This window comes from Octodon degus, unplaced genomic scaffold (genome assembly GCF_000260255.1).
Source record: "Octodon degus isolate 3935 unplaced genomic scaffold, OctDeg1.0 scaffold00016, whole genome shotgun sequence".
Classification (NCBI taxonomy): Eukaryota; Metazoa; Chordata; class Mammalia; order Rodentia; family Octodontidae; genus Octodon; species Octodon degus.
Window position 1 is genome coordinate 20,861,197 of NW_004524592.1, and position 25,728 is coordinate 20,886,924.

Consider the following 25,728-nt stretch of genomic DNA (forward strand, 5'->3'; position numbering starts at 1 on the left):
GACCCTGTACAAAATACATAAAATTAATAATAATAATAATAATGTGGCAAAAGAAACAACAACTTAGCTTGTAGTTATTTGGCTCTCTGTGGGTCTTCTGGCCAGAAAGGTTTTAAAAAAGGAATTTAAAAAAAAGAAGGAAGGGGATAAAGACCAAGAGAGAATATAAAAATATTAAAGATATTGCTTTAAAATTAACAGGTTACACTGTATTTATTACAATCTATCACCATGTGTGTATTTATATGTGTGTGAATGTATACATATATGGTGCATTAGTTATGCTCATTTTTTTAATTTCATTTTTGCTAACAGCTACCTGTATTTCTAGGGATAGTGGAAAATGTTTGACATGAAATATGAACACAACTTCCAATATGGTAATGCACAATGATGCAAAGACACAGAACAACCTTCTCCACTGGCATGTACAGAAACCTCAGCGAACACCGAACTCTTCACCATCCCATGCCTGCACCTCCCACAGTAGTAGCAACGGTCCCCAGCAATCTCAGCAAAACACTGCCCATGAATGCACATCGAGCTCAGCCACTTGGACTACTCTTTCTTCATTGTTCAAGAAACCATCTTTTTAAAAATGCAGAGTCCACTTGTTATAACTATCTTAACATGAGTGTATTTTTCAGGACTGTGAAAATGATTGTTAATGTCTGAAGCACCATCCTAGAAATGATTTCCGTGTCCATCTTCCATGCAACAAAACTCAAGGTTGTTTTTTCCATTCAGAAGGCTCATGGTATTTTCTTTAAAAACACTGAAAAACATTCCATTTGTGTCTTTCTTGTAGGATATGAACGTTTGGCCAAAATTGGAGCCCTCAGAGCCTTAATTTTGGAGCTCGCCCTCCACCCCCCGCGGGCTTCAGACCTCAGCAGTAATACTCTGTTCTGCAGCCTCCACTTTTTGAAGTCCCCTGCGATTCCACACTTGACCTAGAGCACAGCAACAGCTTCTCTGAGTCGTCTCTGCACCTTCGCGTCCAGAGATCCCCTACACTTTGAGATCTAGGCGACAGGGTCTCAAACCGGACATAGGTCTCTTTTGCTAAATCATCTTCCCAGAAGGATTCTGGCTTACACTGTAGCTTACAAACTTTGTACAGTAAAAAACAAATTAATGGCACTGCAACAACACAGGCAGCACTGGTTACCACCACGAAGAAAAGCCACTCATGGTCATCATCTTCTCCCGCTCTGTCAGTAGAAAAGGTGACACACTGGTCCTTCTGGGGAAGCACTCCTCGGGGACACACACATGCCACATACTGCCTACCTGGCTCCAGGCCATCTATGGTAACTTGGTTGTTCCTGGAGTCTGCATTCAACAGCAGCAGGTCCTTCTCACCATACTTGGAATACAGCACCATCACTGCAGAGTAATGTGTGGTGTTGACGCTGTTCCACGTCAGAGTCACACTCCCTTCTGTCTCACTGACCACCCTCAGGTCTTCTATGGTGGTGTTCGTCTCTGCGGGCGTTGCAGGCCCCAACAGTGCCAGCTCCTCTTTCCTACTGGCACTGGCAAGAGGAAGTTTGCTTCCATTCCTCTCCACCTTCACGTCTCTTTCTCCATCTAAGTGCAGCTGCAGTGACTGCCGGCTGGCTCTGGTCTCATCTGACGAAATGCTGCTTCTCAGGGTTGTTGAAGAAACAACAGAGAAGAAGGGAGATGAAGAGAAGGAAACAGTGGAGGGAGGAGACATAGCAGAAGCAGAAGTGGAAGAAGAGGACAAAGAAGACCAGGGGGATGATCGTGTAGTGGGTGTGGATGTTGAGCGTCCAGATTCAGGCTGGACTTCTGGCCCAGGGTGACCTCTCTGTCTGCTTTCAGAAGTGTAGGGTGATAGGGTGGTGTTGACAACACCAACCACTGTCACAGTCACCACTGCTTCGGACGTTCCAGCCAAATTTTTGGCCTTGCATTTGTAATCCCCAGCATCCTTGTAAGAAATGCCTGTCAGGCTTATTATGGACCATCTGACTCCATCTCCTGGAGATTCTTGAATTACTGAAAGAAAACAAATGCATGCTCATGAGAAAAAAGGGAAAAGCTCAAGCTGCAGAGGAAACTGCTCTGTCCTACCTGCATCCCTGTGCCAGGGCCAACAGGGCAATGGTGCTGTATGGATGCCTGATCACGGGTGATACTCTACAAATGGTTGCATGAAGCCCAGGACCTCCCAGGTGTTCTGAGAGTTGCATGGAAAATGATATTTTAAAAGGATGTGGGGATGGAAATTGGGAGAGTTGAAACTTGGTGAACTCTTGTCCACTAACAAGTACATGATTTCAGACAAATCAGTTCTTCTTTAGACCTTTGGTTCTACCATTTGTAAAATAAAGGGATAAGACCAAGTGACAGTGGCAGGATGTGGTGGTATATACCTCTAATCCTAGCACTCAGAAGGCTGAGGTAGGAAGACTGCTGTGAGTCTGAGGTCAGCCTAGGCTAGAGTGAGTTCATGGCCAGCTTGAACTGCATAGTGAAACTCTGTCTCAAAAAGACAAAATGATCTTAAAAGTCCCTTTCCATTTTAACTATGATTCTACAATATGTTTGTTGTGATACCTTATTTAAATATTTCTCAAGGGATTTTTGACTATGATTAAATGCATCTACCCACAAAGTCAGAATGTATAGCCGATCTTTTTCTACCATGGAGGAGTCATCATTTGTATTTGAAGTTATTCACCATATATTTAACCCAAATAAGTTATAAATTTCTTGTAGAATATTAAGTTTTTACAAAATTGAAATTTTGCTTTCCTAAACACTAAAATCTGAACATGTTTCCATTGATTCCAGAAGCTTTCTGAGGGAAAATAGTGTAAACAGCAGGATGCCCAAAATTAACCAACACTTAAACTATGAGTGACTCAGTAACTGTAGAAATTTTAGGCCTTCTGGGGAGAGTCACATGGAGAGAAAACATTCTCTCAGGCTTTCACAGAGAGCAAATTGATTGACCAATGGCCGTGACTCATCCTCATGGCTGACACTGACAAAGGATCTACAAAGTGAGTTACAGGGCTACAGGAGAAATCCTGAGGGTACTTGACTGACCTTATCAGATACAAAAGTTACATTTCTTGTTATATAAGTCTTGCTTTATCTTGGTCTTAACCATCCAGCAGAAAAGTATAAAAACATATATAAAGTAAAGCCATATTAATATGATGAGCTGTAAAAAGTTCAAGTCGATAACTTCTGAGGATAACCCACTAACATTATAGACTGCTAGACAGTGTTGGATTGTTTTGATGAATTCAAACACCTATAGTATTTAGATGCCAATAGAATACCCACCTCTGATAAGACTAAACAAAAAAAAGGGGGGGGATACAAAGAAAAGAACATTTTGTATTTGTATATACAAAATAGTTAGGATAGATATACAGCTACTTTCACTTAATTCAATGAGAAGAAAGAGGTGTACTAATAGTGTTTGGACAGGATATCTTGTCTGCTTCTTGTACTATGGATAACCACTAAGAAGATAACAATGTACAATGTACTGATTATTGAAAATGTCCTATTAATCAGCTTTGAAACTGTCTCATTCAAAAGAAAAAAGAAATTTTAGGCCTTAATTGGTTTGGTCCATCAAGTTTTATTTTGTAACCTCCACTTTAATTTAATTTTGAAGAGCTTTTAAAATACACCCCTTTAAGGGCCGGCCAGATAGCTCAGCAGACTGAAGCACCTACTTAGGCAGACTCAGGGGCTGGGTTTGATCCCCGGCATGCCATGCTGGCCATGTCTCCTGGGACATGCTGGGATGGCGACTGAGACTGGGAGTGATGGTGCGTGCCTGTAATCCCAGCACTTGGGAGGTTGAACACAGGAGAATAACCATGAGCCCATGCTGGATAGTGAGATCCCATAGATCCTGTACTAAAGACATTAAAAAACCTTTCATCCCTAGAATATCACGGCTGAAACAGGCCAAGGCACAGACTGGTCAGGGTAGATTCACAAAGTCTATGTAATCACTCTTTCTGAAAATTGTACTTTTTCTCCATGATAATTTTTCTGTATAATTTATTATTTATACAACTATTCAAAAGTAAGAAACTTGCATGAAATTCCCTTTACAAAAGGTTTTAGACAGTTACACTTTTTTATTGAGGCAGAGTCTGCGCTATTGAACTCACAATGGGTCCCAGGCTGGCCTCCAACTCAAGGCAATCCTCCTGCCTCAGCACCACATACCTAGCCCCATGGGTATACATTTTAAAGTGAGATGAAAAGACCTTATCAGAAATCCTGTCTACTGCGCCATGTAATGTTATCTAGATCATTAAATAAACTGAAGAAAATATTAACCAGTGACAATCTTCAGATTTTTTGCATCACAGGGACTATAGGGATAGCTCAGTGGTCGGGCCTTTGCCTAGCATGCTCGAAGACTTGGCTTTGATCTCTAGCACTGCAATACAACAACAACAAAAGGCCCCAACAAACAAAAGGCCCTGACATCCAGCAATCTTGGCATGTTTTATTTGGATGACACAGCCAACTTCAAGTTGTGCAGAAACACAAGACTGCATTCAGACTTCTGTGAACTCCACATTTCATGGGGACGAGCAGGAACAATACCTGTGTAATTTGCCAGTGAGCCATCGGATCTGGTCCACGTGAGCTGTGGGGTGGGGTAGCCCGTGGAGTCACACCGCAGTAGAACGTTACTGCCCAGGGCCGATGTGATCTTGGTGGCTGAGGCCATCACCGAAGGCTTCAGACACTGCTCCAGCTCTGCCCTCTGAAATGGGATCCCCGTGAGGCGCTCAGGTTCACTGCAAACCATGAGGGGGTCGAGGAGCACCACAGCAGGGCTGGCAACCTTGGACAGCTCAATCACTGTGGAGATGTGACAGTCACAGAACCAGGGGTTGTCCTGCAAACCTGAGGTAGATGACAGAGGTTATTCTGGTGAGTTCCATTTGCATCAGAGCCTCTAGGAAATCGATGCTTACACTGTCTCCCTAACAATAGGAGTGCTTTGAAGGACAAAGTGGCCACCCGTGGGCCCCTTTTGCCTTCTGATCCAGTAACCTCAAGAAATGTAACCAACCCATTAGGTCAGACCATTAACAACCATAGCTAACACTAAACGAGCATTTGCTCTGTGCTAGGTTCTGCTGCAAGCCCTAAGCTGTGTTTTTCCAGTTAATCTCAATGATCCCATGAGGAAGATAGTGTTATTGTTCCCATTTCTAAGATGAAGGAGGAGAGATAAAGAACGGTTAAAAAGCTTGATGGTCAAGGTCACCACTGATGCTGACACAGAGAGACCAAAATCCTGACCAGGGTCTCATAGTTAATCAAGGGTGGAACCAAGGTTTGGTTCCAGGTACCATAGTGCACCTTAAAGACTGTCACCTAGATGTGTCTAAGATGCTCTGAATGGACTAACAACATCATTGTAGAGGGTCCTGAGAACCACCTAATGAAGCCTTGCATGTATCATGGCGTGGTGGCCCTGGAAGATGAGGGATTAGCACAAGTTTTGTGCAGCGAACCCATACAGTGAGGTGCTGGTAGCAGCAGATGGAACTGAGGAGGCTAACAAGACACACAGATGACGTGGATCAAGCACATGGAGGCGCTCAGCCCAAACTCCCTTTCGGAGAGAATCCGACACGGGGAAAGCAGTGAGCTGACATTTCCCATTGCAGTGCTGACAGGATTTGCCTCCTCTTGCGGAGCTGAAGCAGAATTCTTTGGTCCTTCCAAGAACCTGTCCAGGAGAGCCTCCAGGAAGTGGGAAAAGGAGGCGAGAGGATCCCGGCTATGAAGGGCAGGAAGCTTCCTGTAGTGTCACCCCTGGTGAGCACGGAAAGTCAGAATGCTCTCCAGGAAATGAGAGATCCACAAAGGAGGCTTCCATACAGGGTGGAGGCTGCTGAGTGGCAGCTTCTTGTGAGCAAAATGTCAAAAGAGACCACAGACAAACATCAATTGGCATAAAGGAACCAATACTTCCTGGGTCCAGTAACAGAACTCTTTCTCATCCACAGGCTCTTTGCCGCTTTGTCATTGCGCTGTGACACAATGCCCAACACTCACAACTGAGAGGAGGAGAGATCTGTGGACTACAGGTGCAGTCCACCATGGCCATGTCACAGTTTGAGGCCATGGTTGGCTGGCTCCAGGGCAGAGACAGGGTGGCAGAGGGCCTGGTGGAGGAGAGGGCGCTCACCCCATGGGGCCAGGAGCAGAGAGAGAGATCAGGGAGGAACCTGGAGGAAGACACACCTTCCACATCCCAGTGACCCACCTCAGTCGAGGCCCACCTCCCGAAGTTCAGCTCCTCAGCCCCTGATGAGCATGGTGCACCCCAAGATTGAATCACCTTCCTCAGGCATGAGAACCTGGGGGACATTTCAGTCATAAAGCCTAATACCAGGATTCTCCAACATTGTCAAATTCAGAAGGGACCCAAGAGCAAAATCTGAATCCACAATGAGTCTATAAAATCGTTTCCCAAAATCTTAAAAATTTCTACCATGTTCTTCAGAGTATTCTGTTAGACAAACAGCTTTCTAAGGTCCCTAAGGTTGATGTCCCGTGACAGAACCACAGAAAGCCTGAGGTAGAGAAGGATAGGATGTGTCTCAGAGATTCACAGTGATGGCTTTTCACTAATTGAGTAGAACATAAGTTGAGAAAAAAGACAAAACTGTAACATAAAAAACAGTAAATATGGCTAAAATCTGTTAATTTTTACAGTCTATTTTTCTGTTTATAGCTGTATTATAGTAGCTGCTCATGATTGGGTCATTTTTCTCCAGGATGATAAAATGTATGTCTTTCTTATTTTATTTTATTTTATTATTCTATTCTATTCTACTTTATTATTTTGGTAGTATTGTGGATTGAAACTGGAACCTTTGCACTGAACTGCATTTCCATCCCTTAATTTTTTTTTTTTCTTTGAGATTGAGTTTTCCTAAGTCACTAAAAAACCCAGGCTGGGCTCAAACTTGCAACCCTCCTGCCCCATCCTCTCAGAGCACTGGGATTACAGGTGCGCACCACCATGGGCAGCTTTGAGTTTTGTCTTAGACTTTAGCTCTTCTCCTATGGGTGAGTGAACATGAACTTTGCCTTTTTTTCTAAGAGTATGACTAGTTCTCTGATATTAATTTGACTTCTGTCCTGTTCGGTGTTGGCTCCTTTACTCAATTTCATGCCACAAGCAGTTTCCAGTTTTTTCTTACATGGAATGACTAAGTGTGGCTCTGAAACCTAATGTCCTGGCCGAAATCCGAGTCCTAGAACAGTGAGAGGGTATCTGACAGCCTTCTCAGTAGTGACCTCAGTAGAATGACCTCAGTGGTAATTCCTTCATAGTACCTGAAATTTTAACTAAATTGTACATATAGATGACCTCAAAATCAGATTTATGTTTTAAAAACATCTCTGTAAACGTTAATCACTTTAGCTAAAACCAAAATATTTAAAATGTCACTTAAGACAAAGTTTCAAACTTGGAAGAAGCAACAAATTTCACACAGAGAGAAAAAGTAATACTCCCTGCACTCTAACTCATGTCTTTTGCTGAATGGAGACCCAACTTGTGCAATCTGTCACCTACTGAAAGCCAAGGGGAATACAGAAGTAATGGGGGCTGATAGAGATGGAAATACCCACAGTACAGAAGCTAGTTAATGGATAGTCAAAGACATATGTGCTTATTAATGTAAGTATTATCAATAAAACTTTGAAAAGAAAAAAATAAATAAAATCATACCAAGATGCACAAAAAAAAAAAAAAAAACATCTCAAATGGCAAAAAAAAAAAAAAAAAAAAAAAATGTAAGTATTAGCTGACCTGGTATATGAAGGCCAAATTTAAACACAATTAGAGAAATTTTTAAAAATTAAGAAGAAATGACATCATCTTTGCAAACTTTACTGGGTTCATGTTCTAGATGGAGTTTGACACTGTGGCTTTGCTGAGCCTCTGTTTCCCCACATAGGACATCAGAGAGTAGACAGACTCCAGAGCTCTCTTGGGCCATGGTGTCCTGGAGAAAAGCAAAGGTGGAGCAGCTCAGCAACGCTGAATGCCATGGTCCTGGAGGAGCACACTGGAGGATGCGGCAAAGGAATACGACCTCACCCATTTCTGTATCCATCGGTGGAGGTGCAGAAGGAAGTTCATGGATCTAGACCAGTGCTGGCCAAGCTGGGGCATGCACACCAGAGTGAGTCCACAGCCAGGGCTCTCCAGCAGCTGAGCTGCAGATAACCATTGTTTTCTCTAAACTAAGACCTCAGCATTCAGGTCTACTCACAGCACTGACGCTTTGCAGTAACTAAGCAGGCTTTAGCTTGGAGTTTGGGCTCTTGGTCTCCCAAGGTTTGCCATCACTGACCTAGGCTGTTCTAATTATGCCTGTTCTTTTTTATTTATTTATTTATTTTTTATTTTTTGCCTGTTCTTAAGCAGTTCAATATTTCAAGTCAGTGACCTTTCTCATGCTAGCCTGCCTTAATTCCAACTTAAAATATGAATTCTGTACAAGAAAAAAAAGGTTCAATTTGCTTGGCCAATTCCTGCTTCAGAACCACTAGAACTGATTTTGCTTAATAAAATCAGGGGCAAGATCACTATTGTTTTAACTCTTTGTTCTAAAGGATATATGTATTTATTTATTTATTTGGTATGGGGTTTTGCTACGCAGCAGGGTTAGTGGCCAGCATGCAGTACTGAGTATTGAACCCAGGTCCTTGCGCTTAGACCACCAAGTCATCTCCCCAGTGCTGTTTTAACTCTTAAAGGTGAAATACTTTCAGGAGTTTATCTTTATCCTATATCCATTTTTTAAAATATTTTCCAGTTTTGGGGCCAGGGAGATGGCTCAGTGGAATAAGTGCTTCACTGGCAAGCGCAAGGGCCTGAGTTCAATCCCTGGTTCCGCAAAAAATAAATAAATAATAAAATCTTTAAAGAAAATATTTTCCAGTTTTAAGTTGTATGCATTTAAATGTCATTATAAAGTGTTAGATTTAGAATTTTTCAATCTGATCCACACAAACAATTTAATGATTGCAGCACATAAAGTGCCAGTAACTTCCACAAGAAGTTAGGAATAAGAGTTGACTTTAGTACCAGCTGGTATCAAAAGAACTATGAGCTCCCCTTGCACAGCTGATCAGCTCAAGAAAGAGCATGGGAGGGCCAGAAGGCAGCCGGTGCCTTCTAACCGGGAGCCCTGCTGCCACTGTGCCTGGGAGGGTGAAAAGGAATATTTCAAGTTGGATAACAACAACAAAAAGACAATCAAAAGAGATTCCAAAGAGAGCAAATATGAACCATCTTAAAAACTCAGAAATACAACACTAAAAAGTTATACTGGCATAGAAGATATTTTATGTGTAGAATTTTTTCAGCATTCTATATTTAAAATTCTGTGCTTATCAATCATAGCTATTTCACTATTTGAATTTTAAGACTGGTTTCTAATTTGATCAACAAATATCAAATTTAGCCTGTCATACTAATTAATATATGTAGCATATCATGTATTTTCAAAGCACTTTGTTCTGGAAAAAATGTCCATTCTTTTTTAAATGTATTTAGTACAAGGTCTACAGGGTCTCACTACGTAGATCAGACTCGTAGTGATCCTCCTGCTTTCAGTCTCCCAAGTGCTGGGATTACAGGCATGTGTCACCACACCCAGTCTCCATCACAGTCTCAGTGCGCCCCAGGGGAAGGGCCGGCACGGCACACAAGGATCAACCCTGGTCCCTGTGCCTGCCTAAGCAGGCACTTGAATCTGCTGAGCTATCTAGCCATCCCCATTTTTTTTTCTTTACTAGTATTAGCATAAATTAAAAGTTACTGTTTCTTCTGTAGCAAATGTTATGGAACTTCAAGAACTGCGAAGGCGCTGAGATTTTACTCTGCTTCACTGCAGAGAAAGTCCTAGGCAAACCCATGCCTTTTTGCCTAGGACTTTCTTGATTTTAGTACTGAGAAGCACACTGGGAAATTCTCAAGCAGGGCAGACCAGCCTGCCACAGCTTCATGGGTGCTGATCGAAGCCACAGCCTTCTGGGCAGAGTTAAAGGGCAGATAAATACAGCCCTGCGTGGAGACACTGCCTTTATACACTGGACAGTAGGCCTGTCCGCTCTTTGCTGCGCAGGAAGACTTCTAGCTCTACCGCCCAAAGCTTTTCTCTAACAAAAGTTCTTCAGTAACAACAATGCCTATGCGTGTGTGAAATTGTCTCACGACCGCTCAACATCTGAAGCAGCGATGGCGAACTTTTTAGAGACTGAGTGCCCAACCTGCAGTCCAAAACCCACTTATCTGTTGCCACGTGCCAACACCCAAGTGCCAATATTGCCATTAAACATGAATACTGAGATTTTAGCTTAAAAAAAATAAAAAAAATAAAAACCTCATACATTAACATTCTTTGTCTTAGAAGAAAAACAGTAACAGAGCTTTCAGGGATACAGCCTTTTACTGAAAACTCAAAGTGTGTATTTGGTATGCTTCTGCATAATTAATGTGATCCCCCTTTGCATGCACGCTGAAAATTTATTCAAACTTTGGCTGGGGCAACTTGGCTCAAGTGCCGACAGAGAGGGATCTGCGTGCCCACTGCAGCACGGGGACCGTAGGTTTGCCACCACTGATTCAGTCATTACAATGGATTTTGTCAATGGTGTTGTCATCCTCATTTTAAAGATGAAAAAAGCACCTTCCCAGGAGGTTTGTTTGAGGAGGATAAGGAATCTTCCTGAGGTTGTACAACTGACAGCAGGATTTCAATATAAGCCTCCTGACAGGAAAGCATTCACTGTGGAAACTTGCTGTGTCTCCTGGCCCCACTGTACTATGTTCTCTGGGAAGCCAATAATATTGTTGCAGGACAGAGCAAACTAGAGAACAAAGAGATCACTACTTTGACTCTGCGAGTGGCTTAGAGCGCTGACTCTCAGATTCTAGCCTCCTCATCTATTACTGTCTGTACCGTAACTTGTTAGAGCCACGGGTAACGGCTATCTTACTGACAAATACAATGTCTAGCCAACAATCTCGAGAGCATAATGTCTACACAGGGAAAGGTTCAAGAGTTAGAAAATTAATCATCTCGTTTGTACCTTAAAATGATCATAAAAATGTGTTCATGGTAAAACAAAATTCTTTTAGAAAATTAAACCAAACGGTTACATCCAAAAGTTATACCAACCAGGAATACTTTTAAATCCTTCAAAATGATCATGCATATTTATTTCTGTTTTGAAACATCACAAGACAAAAGTGTATTTTTAAAACCTAAAGTGATTCAAAACCAGTAGGCATTCATCGAGTATTTTTCTTCTAGGAACAAAAGTATAAAAAATTCTCTGAAGTTAAAGTGTTACTTGCTCTGCATTCCTTTAAGGCAATGCACAGGCCACAATAACAATAATTTGCATTAATTAAAATTTTATGTAACTATTCTTAGATGGGGCAAGTCACCTTTGCTTTATTTCTTTCTAGAACAGTAATGCAGAATACTTTCATGCCTAAGAGTAGTTGGATTAAATGTACTATTCATATGTATGTGCGTGAAAAGTTCAGCAATAAATTTTTGTGCAAAACTTATACTCCAAACAATACACCCTCTAAAGCAAAGACAACATGATCCTCAGCTCTGTGGGCATGGAAGTGTTTAGCAACCCAGCAAGAAAGAACAGTGTTCAAAACTCATACCTGGGCAACTGAACATCTGTTTGGAAAAAGAAAATCTCAACCCCTCCCAAAGTATTTTGAGATAGATCATAGCCACAAAGCGAAGGCTAAGACTATAAAGCTAAAAACTGAATAGAAAGACTAGAAGTATAATCAAACTGGAATAGTTTAGTAATCTTGAATTAGGCAGGATTTCTCAGATGGTATACAGGAAGTACCAGCTGTTAAAGAAAAAATCCACTTCTAAAAACTTTCTTACCGGGCCGGGGGGATGGCTCAGTGGAATAAGCACTTGCCTGGCAAGCTCAAGGGCCTGAGTTCAATCCCCGGTTCCACCAAAATAAATAAATAAATAAAAAATAAAAACTTTCTTACCAAATAAGTACTCCATGAAAAAATGAATAAACAAGCAAGCTTTGGAAGAAAATATTTATAATACACAAAATTGGCAAATGTTTGTTTTCAGCAGTTTGAAAAAAAACTCAAAAAGCTTAGGCAGATGCTTAAGATGTGGAGACCTTTCATAAAGGAAGATATGTACATGGTCAGTAAACAAAGGGACACCTGGTGGGCAGCATTGGTCATCAGGAAGATGCACAGCAAAGTCACACTGTGGTACCACTTCCAGGTTGGCCAGCCCACCCCGCAGGATAACCACGAGGAGTCAGACAACCTGAAATGTGCAGAGGCTGTGAGTTGCCAGGCTCCCGCAGGGCTGGTGAGAATGCGGGAGGGCTGCGATCTCTTTGGAAATCAGCAGTTTCCTAACAAGCCATATACACAGATATCTGATATGCAACAGTTACAGCCCCAAGAACTTATCCAGGAGAAGAAGAAATGTATGACACAAAAAGTGTAGGAAAGAATGTTAATAGAAGCCTAGCTCATAATAGCCTGGAAGTAGAAAAGAGCCATATGGTTAACAGCAGGGGAAAGACTGACTCCTGGTTCGTTCTTGCAGCTAAAGAGGAGCTGAGCTCCTCTGTGTCAGGGGCAGTGGGGAGGGATCTCAGAGACATCTGTAGAGGGGAGAAGGCAGGTGTGAGAGTGCCCCGTTTGATTCTGCTGACTGGGCATTCGGGAGCAGGTGGAATCACCCAGGGTGAGAAATCAAAACAGTCTGGAGAGACAGACGATGCCCTGGGAAAGGAAGCAAGGACTTTCTGGGACGACAGAAGTATTCTGTATCAGGACAAAGGTGTAGGTTCCAGCGGGGATGGACAGTTATCAGAATATTTCCAGTTGTACACTTGGGTCTTGATTCCACTGCATGCAATGAACATCACAACATTGCAATTATTAAAAAATGTAAAAATCAAAAGTGATGTGTCTGGAGCCAGACTGAGAATTGGAAGCTTGGTTCTGACCACTACAAAAAAAAACAAAAAAAGACAGCGATGATCACAGGCTCCTCGGGTGAGCTAGGGGTCCTCAGGAGGGCACCCGGGAAGAGGACGCACTGACCATGTGGACTGTGGCTTTGTCTCCTGTGGTCCTAGCACAGGCAGAATACATTAATAAATGAATTCCACCACTGAGATTCCATGGGAATACTCAGTTACAGCCCCAAGAACTTGCGGGCTGCCCTTCAGGCAAATTCCATCAGGGACAGAGGGGCCTGTGTTTACAAATGAGCACAGTCAGGTATGAGTGAAAAACACCCAGTAAAGCATGTCATGCCCTCTTCTACTGCAGGGTTTCCTCCAAGGTAAACAGTGGCAGACTTTACAGAATAGGCTTGTGCAAGCATTTCCTTCATCTGGAGAAAGAGGCTGTGGAAATTTACCTGTGCCAGAGATCCAAAACCCTTGTGACTTTAAATGTTTATTCCCAGGACACTGGTTTATGGCTTTCTGAATACAGTCAAGGACAATTTTGCTATATTGATATTTTATTCATTGTTGAAGACAAGAGAACAACTTATAAACCTGTTCCTGTAGTTTTTTAGTTAAATAAATTCACGACTTGAAGCAGCCAGTCAAGTGATACCTATGTAAGGAGATAGCTGGCATTATTCCCTACTTTGCACTGTGAAGAGCTGGAGAAGGTGGGCTCCAGACCCAGGCCAGATGGTGCTACGGCCGTGGTCTAGCTGCTCCCCTGAAGCCTCAGGGCATCACCGGTGGGGCTTGTTCAGGGAGGTGGATCTCGGGGTGCTGCTGGGGCTGCAGCATGGTACATGACCGGGCTCAGGCTGCCCCACCCTGGGTGTGAGTGCTCCCCGCCCGAAGGGTAGGTAGCCTGGATAAGACACCAGGGATGGAAATCAGGTTGCTGCTTGTCACCTGTCACTTGTCACTTGCTGTTTCTTTGCTACTTCACTGCTTTGTTGCCTTCTGCCCGCCGCAAATTGTTTCTCCTCTTCGATGTCCCTGTGCCATGCCCTGCCTTGGAGCCCACCAACTATGCACTGAAACCTCTACACACTGGGAGCCAGAAAAGTCTTTTCTGCTTTAACTTGTGGGTGTTGGGTATTTTGTCTCAGCAAGGAGAGAAGTAACTACCACTACTGTGTTGAGCAAGTGGCTTCCCTTGTGCCTTTGTCCTCATTTATAAAACATGTACTTACCACAAGGCTAACACAAGACTTGGAGAATTAAGTATGTAAAATGTTAGAACTAGACTTCCTTGAATAATATTAAAATTAGTTATTCCTATTTTTATCAATATTAGCTATTCCGATTGTTATCACAAGCAGAACCCTCATCTACTAACAATAATAAACACAGCATAATATAAGTTTTACAAAAATGGAAGTATCTCACTAAAATAGTACAAAAGCAAATTCTGCAGGGCACAGGAAGATGGAGGTGTTACAGTCAAACACTCAACTCTAGAAAATCTAAAACAGGTTCTTATTATATTTCAGCAATGCAACTGAAAGACTCAAATACTATCTAAAACAAACAAAAGCTCTAACTGTAGACTCTTTCTTTAGAAGACACTGCTGTCCCAGGGCTGACCAAATAGCTCAGCGATTAAAGTGCCCGTATGCAGGGCCTGCCGTGCTGGCCCCCGTCTCCTGGGGTGCAATGAGCTGGCAGTTGAGACACGGTGTGGTGGTGTGCGCCTGTAATCCCAGCTCTTGGGAGACTGTAAACAGAAGACTCACTACAAGTATGATTTAGTAGTGAGACCCTAAACACCCTGTACACCCTTCCATAAAAATACAAAAAAAGACACTGCTGTCCCTGTGAGAGTAAAATGGAAGGGTGGTTGCTCATCTATAATATAAGAGAGCAGACATGTCATCTTCTATAAAACATAAAATAAACACATTTCATCTCGAAGTTCTGTGGGCAAAAAGGAGAAAGACTTGTAGTCTCCTTGTTTCAGGTTAAAAGAAAAACCTGAAATACATACACATCACACAGCCCACTCTTGACAAGTTCTTCTTCATTTTACTTTTATAACACAGCAAACATAGCTCAGCACATTTCAAACTATCCAAACATACAATCATTGCAGAATATTTCAAAAATAAGAAAAATGATAAGATGTTCTGCCCCCCATAGACAACAGGAAAGTGGCAAGTGTATTTCTCACTCTGTTCACTCTGTTCCCAAGTATGTTTCAGTTATTAAAATCCTGCTTTATACACATTATATGTCGTGCATTTTAGATTTAATGCTATACTAAGAGGAATTTTGCCTTATTCTTTTTAAAGAACCTGGACACAAAAACAGAGCCTCTTGGGTAACTCTGTGGATACTGGAATTTCAAAACTCTTTCTTGAGGTCTTGTTCAGATTGAGCCCACAAGTAAAATGTGTTAATGTTTTGTGAATTGCTTCTTCATAGCAATATGAAATAACTAGTTATTAATATATGAAATAACTAATTACTAAAGAGCTACTGATAGCTCTTTAATAATGAATTAGTAGCAACTTAGTGATTGAATTTTATTAGCAATTTAGTAATTGAATGTTATGTCCCAATTCTATTAGAACCAAGAAATGCTTTTGAAGAACCTTAGAAAAGCATGTAAGCAAAAGAAAAAAAAAATATGTAGAGAAATAGAATGTCTGTGCCTAAAACCCTAGTAGGCTCACTAGTGAGAATCATGTTGGTTAAAATGGTACATGTCACAGAGTGTGCACATGTAATAGGGATTCCATTATATCTGTTCCACTAAGGTCCCCTCCGAATCCACGCTACAACACTAATCAAAGATATTTAGAGGACTGGATAGCTGAGAAATACATGAAATGACTGCGTAAAGAAAAGTTTCCATGAGCTTTCCTCTTCCTGTCTCATTCTTATCACTCATAGTATAGTCTCCTAAGTATCTCCATTTACCCCTAACAAAATCAGTGTTCAGACACTGGGAGTGCATTGCAACCAGGCATAATGGTGCATGCCTGTAATCCCAGCACTAGGGAGGCTGAGACAGGAGGATTGCTACAAGTCTGAACTATGTGGTGGGACCCTGTATCTCATATATATATATATATATGAGAGGAGGTGGATGAAATAAATCGGACACCTATGTTGCTTCTTGCCCAAAGGGCTGATAAGTCGTCTCACTGACCAAACACTCAGAAGTCCTCTCATTCTCCTGAGAGATTCAACCTGTCGTGGAACCATGAGGACCAAAGTCCAGAATTGTCAATGCAGGTTTAATGGGTAAACTCAATGACAACATTTTGGCAAATCAAATTGATGGAGAGGTTTTGACTTGTGTCTCCCATGAACTGTGAAAGCCATCCCTGCCCCAGACACTTGAGAAGGGCAGGGCTTAGCTCACTGCTGTCACCCAGGCCATCACCTTGAGCAGGCCACCACCACTCCCAGAAGACATCAGTGTCTCTGCCATCTCGTTGTTGATTTAAAAATTTTGGAAGCTGATCTCTCTAGCTAATGAGAATACCACCACCCCATAAAGATCCCAACAACTCCCTCCCCTGTGGAAGCACCTGATGAGGTGTGACATGAACACAGCAGAGGGCTGAACATAGCAGAGGATGAAAAGCAGTGTGCTTGCCTTCAGGCCGGGTCAGGAGAGTCTGTCCCCAGCCCAAGAGCCTCCAAGAGCAATGTCACCCTACAGTTTATGAGGCTCTTTCTTTCCATCTCTTCCATACATGTACATATACACAGGCACATATACACACAAGTACATGCATGTAACATATACGTACATGCATACATAAACATATACACATGTTCTTATATACACATGTGCATATGTGCATGCCTTCATACATGTACACATGAACATATGCATACACCCATTCCACTTTCCACCAAGGAAATAGAGGACTAGACCTAGGTTAACTGATCAGGTACTATTCTATTAAAAATGCAAATATATCTACTCAAGAGACTAAAGCAGGATTACAAGTGAGAGCCCACCTGGGCAATTTAGAAGACTCAATATAAAATAAAAAGGGCTAGGGATGTAGCTCAGCACTACAGCACTTGCCCAGGAAGCATGAAGCCCTGGGTTTCATCCTCAGTGCCACAGAAGAGTTTTCAAGTGCAAATACAGGGTTAAAAATCAAACATTAGCTTTTAAAAGACTGGACAGTTAAAGGTGTGCATACCTATGTAAAGCTCAGAGGCTTGTGAGCTTACCGAGAATAATTCTTCTTGGTGAAAGCTCTGGGCTTCGGGGAGGAGTCCTAGCTAAATGTGACCAGCTCTCCATGAAATCTGGAGGCAGCGTGGTTAGTCTGTTGCTTGATAAATCCAAGTAGGCGAGGTTCTTCAGGTACCTGCCTGCCTCATTGGGCACACTAGTTATTCTGTTATTGTGCAAGTCCAGGGTCTTCAGATGGGGCATGTCGGACAGAGAGGCCCAAGGGAAGGTGGCCAGAGAGTTCCCGTCCAAGCGCAGTTCATGCAGTTCCTTCAGATTGTAGAAGCTGCTGGGCTCCACGCTGGCCACGGAGTTGTATGTGAGCCAGAGGTAGCGGAGCTCCACCAGGTAGTAGAAGGCCTCGGCAGGGATGCTGTGGATGACGGTCTTTTCGATGCGGAGCTTGGCTGTGTCCACGGGGATGTTGGTGGGGACTTCACTCATGTCCAGATCATTACACAGCACTGACCTAGTGTCACAAGAGCAACACAAAGAGATACACTTTCAGGACCCATTGGGAAAAATAATCCTCGATGGAAACATGTATCAATATTTAATTCCCTCTTGTCACAAGATATTTGCAACTTGGCTGACTTGGTCATTAATAATGTGTCACCATCCTCACTGCCTTCATTATCATGACAGCAGCAAACATGAGGTTGAGCCACATGAAAGGGTCATGCTCTTAATACAAAAGGACTAAACCCAACAGCTTCATGGGGTTCAGCTGGGCATTTCTGGAGCTCTTTCTAGGCGAGGCTGGGCAACCCAGGTCACATCTATGCCTTTATTCAACCATTACAGCGGCCCAAGGCAGTACATCTTGGGGAATGGGGAAAGGCCCCAGCTCTACACTCAGGCTGGTCCAGATTCACACCCAAGCTTCACTACCTCCCTGCCGGGGGAAAGCCACTTTCCAGAGCCCAACCACATTTCCCATCTGGTATTCTTATGACAATATGTTAAAATGGGTATACAACTCTGTGCCTGTCTGGCACACCATGAGCACCCTGTAGGTGTTTACTGCTATCCTCGACAATCTCAGTTTTGTCTCTAAAATGAACACAGTCCCCAGCATCGTGTAGCTTGTCAAGGACTTCCTGCTCGTGAGTCAGAGCTCCCTGTTGGCACCAACATTACCAACCCAGAAGGGCACCCTCTAGGACAAGGCCCAGGCTAAAAGAAGCCTGCGATAGAAGCATAACTTGATCCTTTTTAAGAGAATCACTTTCTTGGGAAAACAAGCATTCACGTGAGGTGCGTAACGTCCAGCTCTGCTTTCACGACATGAGCTTTGCATTGCGCTCCACCTCAGAAACTGAATTTCTCCTTCGCACCACTCACTCCCTTAAATGACCTTGATCAGGTTACGCTGTGACCTTATTTGCTGGCACAATAAAACAGGAATAGAAAAACAAGCCTGTCCCTGGTATGGGTGTAAAGTGTGAAGAATCTGAGAATTTACATTCACTTCAGCCTGGAAAAGAGTCCTATTTATCTCCCATAGTATACTTATCTATGTGCCTGAAAAATGAACAAAAAACAGTTTTGCAAACAGCATCAGAATTACAACACATTACGCATTTAGCAAATCATAACAATAGAATAGTCATGAAGTAAAAATACATCACATTAAATGAGTTCACTTCTAGAGTCAGCACACAATATGAACAGCGTGAGCAGCATATAATTTCAATGTCCTCGGTAGCGTCACCTTCCTGTAGTGCTTGGAGAAAGCATCACAGAACCGTGGAAATACTCTGAAGATACCTTTTTGTCATCGTCTCTATTTTATATAGGGGAAAGCCAGTGCAGGAAGCTAAAAGCCAGACTCTCTCTTAAACATCAGCCCATGTATGTGGCTTGGACTGTTGCCATTCCAGCGCGGAGCCGTTGTGCGCACAGAACACACCGCAGCTCCTTCGTCCGTCTCCTCCCTGCGCCTTCTTCTCCTCCTCTCTGTCTCTGGTCCCCCGACCCTGTGGGAATGATCAGCCTCCCTGCTTCCTACTTTCCACTGCTCATTTCGTTCTTCGTTTGTACTTTGGGTTCCTCCCAGGAGAGCAGCCCTGGGACGCTGCAGTGTGTGCCTGGAGTCTCCCGGCGGCTCTCCATTGGACACAAAGCCACACTTCGTTTATCCACTCTTGTGCTAGTGCACACTGACGGGCTCAGTCACCACATCAGCACACTTCTGTGGCCTCCGACACGTCACCTCCTCTCTGTGCAGCCTCGGCTCTTCATGGCTCTTCATGTGTAAATGGACAGGGTTAGCTAGCGTATTTCAGGCATTCTTGGCAGGCCGAATAGGCTACGACTTTTGTAAAATTGGTCAATAAGGAGCCACCATGAGGAAGGAAACATTTCTTACAGCTCTCAAAAGTAACCTGGGCTGGTCATGAACTGCGGTAGACTGCTGGACAGAAGGGCTTTATCCTGTTCTGTTTTTAGTATCTTTAGCTACCCAAGTGAATAGCTCAAAAAGACCAAAAAAAAAAAAAGCTCAAGGGAAGCTTATAAATAGCTAAACAAATAACTCACATTATGATTGATCACGATTACGATTACAAACACTATTACTGGCAGTGCTGGGGGCTGGGCCTGGTGCTCTCCACTGAACTACTCTATAGCCTGAATTATTATTATCTGTTTAAAGTTGTGCTATTATTTTTACTTGAGTCACAAATAATCAGATTTTATTACTAAAAATATTCTATACAACAAATCAAGGTCTACTGTGTTTAGCTAATAAGAGTTCTACTTTGCATTTAAATTATACTTAAAAGGAGATACAGTAAAAGGTAAAAGTACACCTATTTACAGATAAAAAGGAGATACACATGAAAACAAATTACTGTTCTTACTCCACAGGTAGATGCTAACACAGCCCATGGGTTACAGAATTCTGTAAATCCCTACAATGTCTCCAGTCAGCCGTATTTATCAAACACCTTTAATTTGTCAATTCCACTAGTTAAAATGAAAACTTCTAAGTAAGGACCTCTCTTTCTCTCCTCTCTTGCAATCTTCCTTCCTGCTGTCTATGGCAGTCAGGAGTAATTCTCTAAGGAGAAGGAAATCCCCAACAGCAAACAATGTGGGTGCCTTCAGCAACCTCGCCCAGCCCTGCGCTTTCTAGAATCAGCTTCTGAGCTGGCCACACACCCTGCAATAACCAGACTTCCTGAAAGGGACATCTGTATCAGTGTAAGGAATACTTTTGTAACACACAGTTTGGAGAGTTTCAAATAATTTGCAAGTCTTTTGTGAGTTAAACTGCTTAGCATGAAAATGATAAATGGACATCTATGCAATCAATATTAACAGAATTGAACCAAAGTGTATGTAAATTAAACTTCTGCTTTCTGATAGTCAGAAAGCGGCTTGCTTTTAAAATCAGGCTGACTCCTGTGGGCACTATTGTGGCCAAAATAACCAGAACGCTTAGTAGCCAGAGGAGGCCCTACCTTGATCCTGAGCCGTCGTTCTTGCCAAGAAAATCACACGTACACAGAGAAGGACACGAAGCACCCACTCCCCCTAAAAAGCTAAGCATCATGCACACACATGCAAGCAGACACATGGCTCCTTCCGACTGCACAAGAGGTAAAAACCAAATCCAAAGCATTCAGAACCTGTGCAGTAGGAACGCAAGCAGCCCTTTAGGAAGAGCAGATTACTAGGGATTAGCTGGGAGCCTGAGTTACTTAACCTTCAAGTGTCTGTTGCAAGGATCAATCGATCCAGCCTCTGTCAGTGGTTCATCAAGTAACACATGCTCAGGAAGTGAAAAATCAGACCCATCAGGGCAACTGCAAGCATTGCCCATAATTAGATTTACAAAGAAATAGCTGCTAAGTCACTTTCCTGCAGTTGCAACTGTCACCAGACCTTAAAAATACACTTAAAGTTGAAAAGAATTAAGGGTGTTAGGCAGGACCTAAGAAGTTTGGTAGCTTATTTACAGTTGCTTTACACATATTTTTTTTTTGCATTTGCTTTTTATCAATGTGTGTCACTCAGTTTTACAAGATTTAATTTTAAAGATAGAAGCACGTGACACTAGACTGATTTACAATAGAGCTATCAGTGTTGCCCCATACTAGCCATCTCCAAAAGCAAAATGAACCAAGTACAGGGCATGGGGTTTTAGGAAGAAGACAAAGCCTTCTTCTCATGCTAGGGAGGCTAGGTGAGAAAGCCTTCTGAGGATCTCCCGGCCATCTGCCCTGTGTGAGCGCATCCCGCATGTGCGCTGTTACTGCAGGCAGTTGGCTCTACGAGGGCATATTCTACTCTAACCTAGTTTCCCACATTTGGGGAATCAAAGTCATATCTGAAGGCCCACTGTAATATCCTTCAGGAGTATTAGGCTCTAACAGGAAATCAAAGTTTAATTATTATGAAATTATTTTCACACACATAAATTGAAGAACCTTCAGGGACAATCAAGATGTTAATCTTCATATTACAGGCTTCTATCCATCATTTTTAAACAGAAAAACATTGAAAAAAACAAAATCAATTCTACAAAAATGACAAAATATTATGGGAAAGATTACTGAAAACTGAGTGCTTGAGGCTATGTAGGTCTAGACTTGAGCCGCAACAGTCTATCTCCCTGTCTTGAAGCCAGCCCACTATGGGCTGAAACTTCAACTATGAGTCAGAGTTGTAGGTATCAGGTATTACATCCCAGCGATGAGGAAGTGACCAAGACAAGAGCTAACCTGTCAGTGGAGGGAGGCCATAGCGGTCAGGCTTGGGGTGGGGCCTAATCAGCACAACAGATCATCCTGTCAGGTCAAACTCCTTAAGTTGTTGAGATGGAGCAAGGAATTTCACATATTTGTATTCAATGACTATAGTCTGAAGTCTCCCAAAGGAAAAAGAAACCTGTACTAAATGTTCCCAATTGTACCTCCATGGAAGTAAAAATTAGAAGGAGTTTAACCTGTCAACTATTTAAACAACAGTATATTGTGCTATATCTAATAGTAATTGAAAATTACAAGTGTGTTGATCTGTAAATTCATTGAACATTCAACAAGTATTTATTTAATGCCTACTATATGCCAGATAGAATGTGCTAAAACTATGTGATATATTGTGCATGTGCTAAGGATATATGAGAAAACAAACTTGCAAAAACTCCCATTCTTATTAAACTTAATTTTAATGGCAAATATATGGAAAGACATGCAGAAAAATTGAATTAAAATTACAGAATACATAACAAAACTCAAAGAGATCATATGGCTACATAAATGTATATGGGCATTGGAGGACATGATTTATTATCTTTTCTCCTTCTTGAGAAATATATAATTTTTAGGGGGTTGGGGGAGTACAAAAACTTGAACTCAGGATCTCACCTACCTTTAGCCAGGTAGGTGCTGCACCACTGAGCTAAATCCTCAGCCTGACCGACATGATTTTAAAGCAATAATATTTAATGTTCATTTGATTTTTTGATAAATATTAGTTAATAATAAGTATAAATTTAAAAATTTTGAAATTCTAAAATTATCATTTATTTGAGCTGGGAACATCTGATACCTAATTTTTATGGAAAATTATTGTGAATTTATCTAAGATTAAAATAGTGGCTGTTTCAATTCTGATGGAGACCTCAGGGAGTTATGGATCATCAATACAGTGCAATGTGTGTCATGATAACAAAGAAGAAAAGGGCCATTGCTCTTATATGCCGAAATTCACCAAAGGAAGTGAATAATAAATCTACATACAGGGAGAGCAACAAGCATTACAACCAGCCCGTGCACCAACACAAGAACTGCAAGCTCAACAGGATACACATAGACTTTAATGGGACAATAATCTACATCTATACTCAATCTGAACAGGTCGATTTCTTTTTAATGTATGTGGTACAAGGTCTCACCATGTGGCTCGTACTCTTAGTGATCCTCCTGTTTTAAGCCTCCCCAGCACTGGGATTACAGGTGTGCGCCACCATGATGGGTCTCGGAGTCAGCTCAGTGTGCCTGGGGTAGAGCCAGTGCAGCATACATTGCTGGGATCGAATGCTGGAATCTGTGCTTGCCTAAGCAGGCACTTAGTTCGCTGACCTATCTCTCCAGCCCATCAATAGACTGATATGTAAAATAAAGTTGGAAGTACTGAGAAAGACACTACACAAATAAAAGGTTTTGATAGCATGTGTTTTGCTCTCATTTCAGATTCTCCCAGAAGCCAGTGGGCTCTGAGATGCATCCATTGGTAGAATGCTTGTCACAGGCATTGCTTGGTGAGTCTGACATTTGAACATAGCAAACATTGCCCTCCGAAACCTAGAACAAAAGAAAAAAAGTCTAGTATTATCCTACAATGAAACCATGAAAGCCTTCACAGATATGGAAAGCACTGTCAACTGACATCTCCAAATAAATTTGCCTCCATTTTTAACATCTGCTTCTGAGAATCACCATGAATTCATAGCTTATATGCATGGTACAGCTGAAGACCCATTTTGTACCACTGATTATCAACACAGAGGACATTTAATAAAAGCAGTAATGGTGTGTGTTAAGATGACACCTCAGCGGCCGGGAAGATGGCTCAGTGGAAAAAGCGCTTCCCTGGCAAGCTCACAGGCCTGAGTTTGATTCCGGGTTCCACCAAAAAAAAAAAAAAAAAAAAAAAAAGATGACACCTCAAACGTCAAGTGTAGGGAGTTACTTATCTGTACTAAGTATATGGGCTGCATCCACCCAGCCTGAGCAAATGTGCACTGGTTGACCTTAAGGGCTTGAAAATGCCTGACCTTTCCAGAGGAACTTCCAGCAGACTTGGAATTTCAAATGCATTCTTCATTCTCTTCCTTTTTTTTTTTTTTTTTTTTTTTTTTGGCGGAACCAAGGATTGAACTCAGGCCCTTGCGCTTGCCAGGGAAGTGCTTATTCCACTGAGCCATCTCCCCGGCCCTTTTATCTCCCCCCCCCACTTTTTTTTTTCATTCTCCTTCTGTGATCTGTTTGGCCTTATAATGGTTCCATTCCTTCACATATCTGCATCTAAAGCTGCTCTCCCAAGCATGTACATAAATTCACATTTATCACGAACAATACTGGCATTTCAGGATCCAATTCCTGACCTTTACTGAGACTTCCTGGTCGAGGACATACGGCACATTGGTCCATCTTCCAGAAGTGGCAGAAAATGAAATCATGTTAATATCACTGAAGGTCAGGAAAGCACTCAGAGTCCTACAAAAGGTGGCATGGGCTTCTCATTCATCTTGAGTAACACCCACTCATGACTCCCTCAGGTTAGCACTGGGTGACTCTGCTGCATTTGAAGGTCTTCTGTTTGGTAAATGCACTACTGTGCCACCCACTACGACAGCCCAGTGCTGCCATCCAGTAACAGAACCACTCATTTGTTTAGAAAACACTTCGTCAGTGTCAGCCATGTGAATGAGTCACAGCCATTGCTTGACCAATTTGCTCTCTGCGAAAGCCTAAAAGAATGTTTTCTCTCCATTAGGCACTGTCCTTAGGCACACTCTACACCACTGATCACTTCTTCTGTGGCCCCATAATCTCCTTGATCAGTAAATTTGGGACATAACTGAGTTACAGGATGTTACAGTACGGGTTCTTCCATGTCCTGAGTCCTCACTGACTTTGAAAGGCTAGGGCCAAAGTGTTGGCTGTCCTTGCAGCCCTTCCTTTTCTCTAATTTTTGGCCTGCAAACTTAGGTTGTTAACCCTCCAGAAGAGAAGTTCAATGATATTATTACCCTATAACATAGGCAGTTGAGCTTAACCTCACTATCTGTCTGAATATCAAACATCTTAGATATAACATAGGACAGGTATTTTCCATCAAGAATTGATATGTTAAACTTTAAATCCCTACAGAATATGAAGAAAAAAATTTAAAAATTTAATTTAAAAAAATAGGAATAAACAATTACATATTTTTACACAGAAATTTAGAAATCTAACCATATACAGCATTATAGTAGGAAAGTTCTATGACATTTTTCTCTTATCTCATGTTTTCATTTATTACCCTTTTTTTAAAAAAACATTTACTTGAGAGACAGAATGGCAGTAACTGGTATGACATGACAAGCAGTACATATTTAGAAGACCAGAACAATAGGCATTCCAAGTATGACTCTAGTATTACACATTGCTATCTTCAGTGCAGTTGCTTGGTTCACAGGTATCAACATATATAGTAAGTCAGGGTGAGAATCCCATCAATTAACTGCTAGTTTCAAAAACCTGCTGAAGATTCTAAGGACCATTGCCTTACCCATCTTGTGCGCATGTATGGCTTTGTCTCTGACACTGACAAAGGATCTACAAACTGTGGTACAGGGTTTCAGGGGAAATCCTGAGGGGATTTGACTGACCTTGTCAAATACAAAAGTTACATTTCTTGTTATA

The 25,728-nt window shown here is 42.1% G+C and overlaps 2 protein-coding genes across 2 annotated transcripts in view; both read right to left on the reverse strand.

The window, feature by feature from the left end:
* Positions 1-889: 889 nt before the first annotated feature.
* On the reverse strand, positions 890-20,888 carry Lrit3 (leucine rich repeat, Ig-like and transmembrane domains 3). Its single transcript, XM_004626683.1, has 4 exons — positions 20,773-20,888; positions 17,302-17,774; positions 4,621-4,926; positions 890-2,028 (listed from the first exon to the last, which is right to left on the reverse strand). The coding sequence occupies exons 1-4, from the start codon at positions 20,886-20,888 to the stop codon at positions 890-892; spliced, it is 2,034 nt and encodes a 677-aa protein (XP_004626740.1).
* Positions 20,889-23,244: 2,356 nt separating this feature from the next.
* Positions 23,245-25,728, reverse strand: part of Rrh (retinal pigment epithelium-derived rhodopsin homolog) — a 17,385-nt gene continuing 14,901 nt past the window's right edge. The window contains exon 5 of the mRNA XM_023710129.1: positions 23,245-23,619. Within this exon, the coding sequence (XP_023565897.1) occupies positions 23,505-23,619 (115 nt within the window). The 3' untranslated portion in view covers positions 23,245-23,504. The remainder of the gene's footprint in view (positions 23,620-25,728) is intronic.

Coding starts and splice junctions, on each gene's coding strand:
- Lrit3 (XM_004626683.1), bottom strand. CDS start 20,888: ATGTGTCTGCTTGCATGTGTGTGCATGATGCTTAGCTTTTTAGGGGGA. Junction 17,775..20,772: donor AACGACGGCTCAGGATCAAG/GTAGGGCCTCCT, acceptor TTGTGACACTAG/GTCAGTGCTGTGTAATGATC. Junction 4,927..17,301: donor ACCAAGAAGAATTATTCTCG/GTAAGCTCACAA, acceptor CATCTACCTCAG/GTTTGCAGGACAACCCCTGG.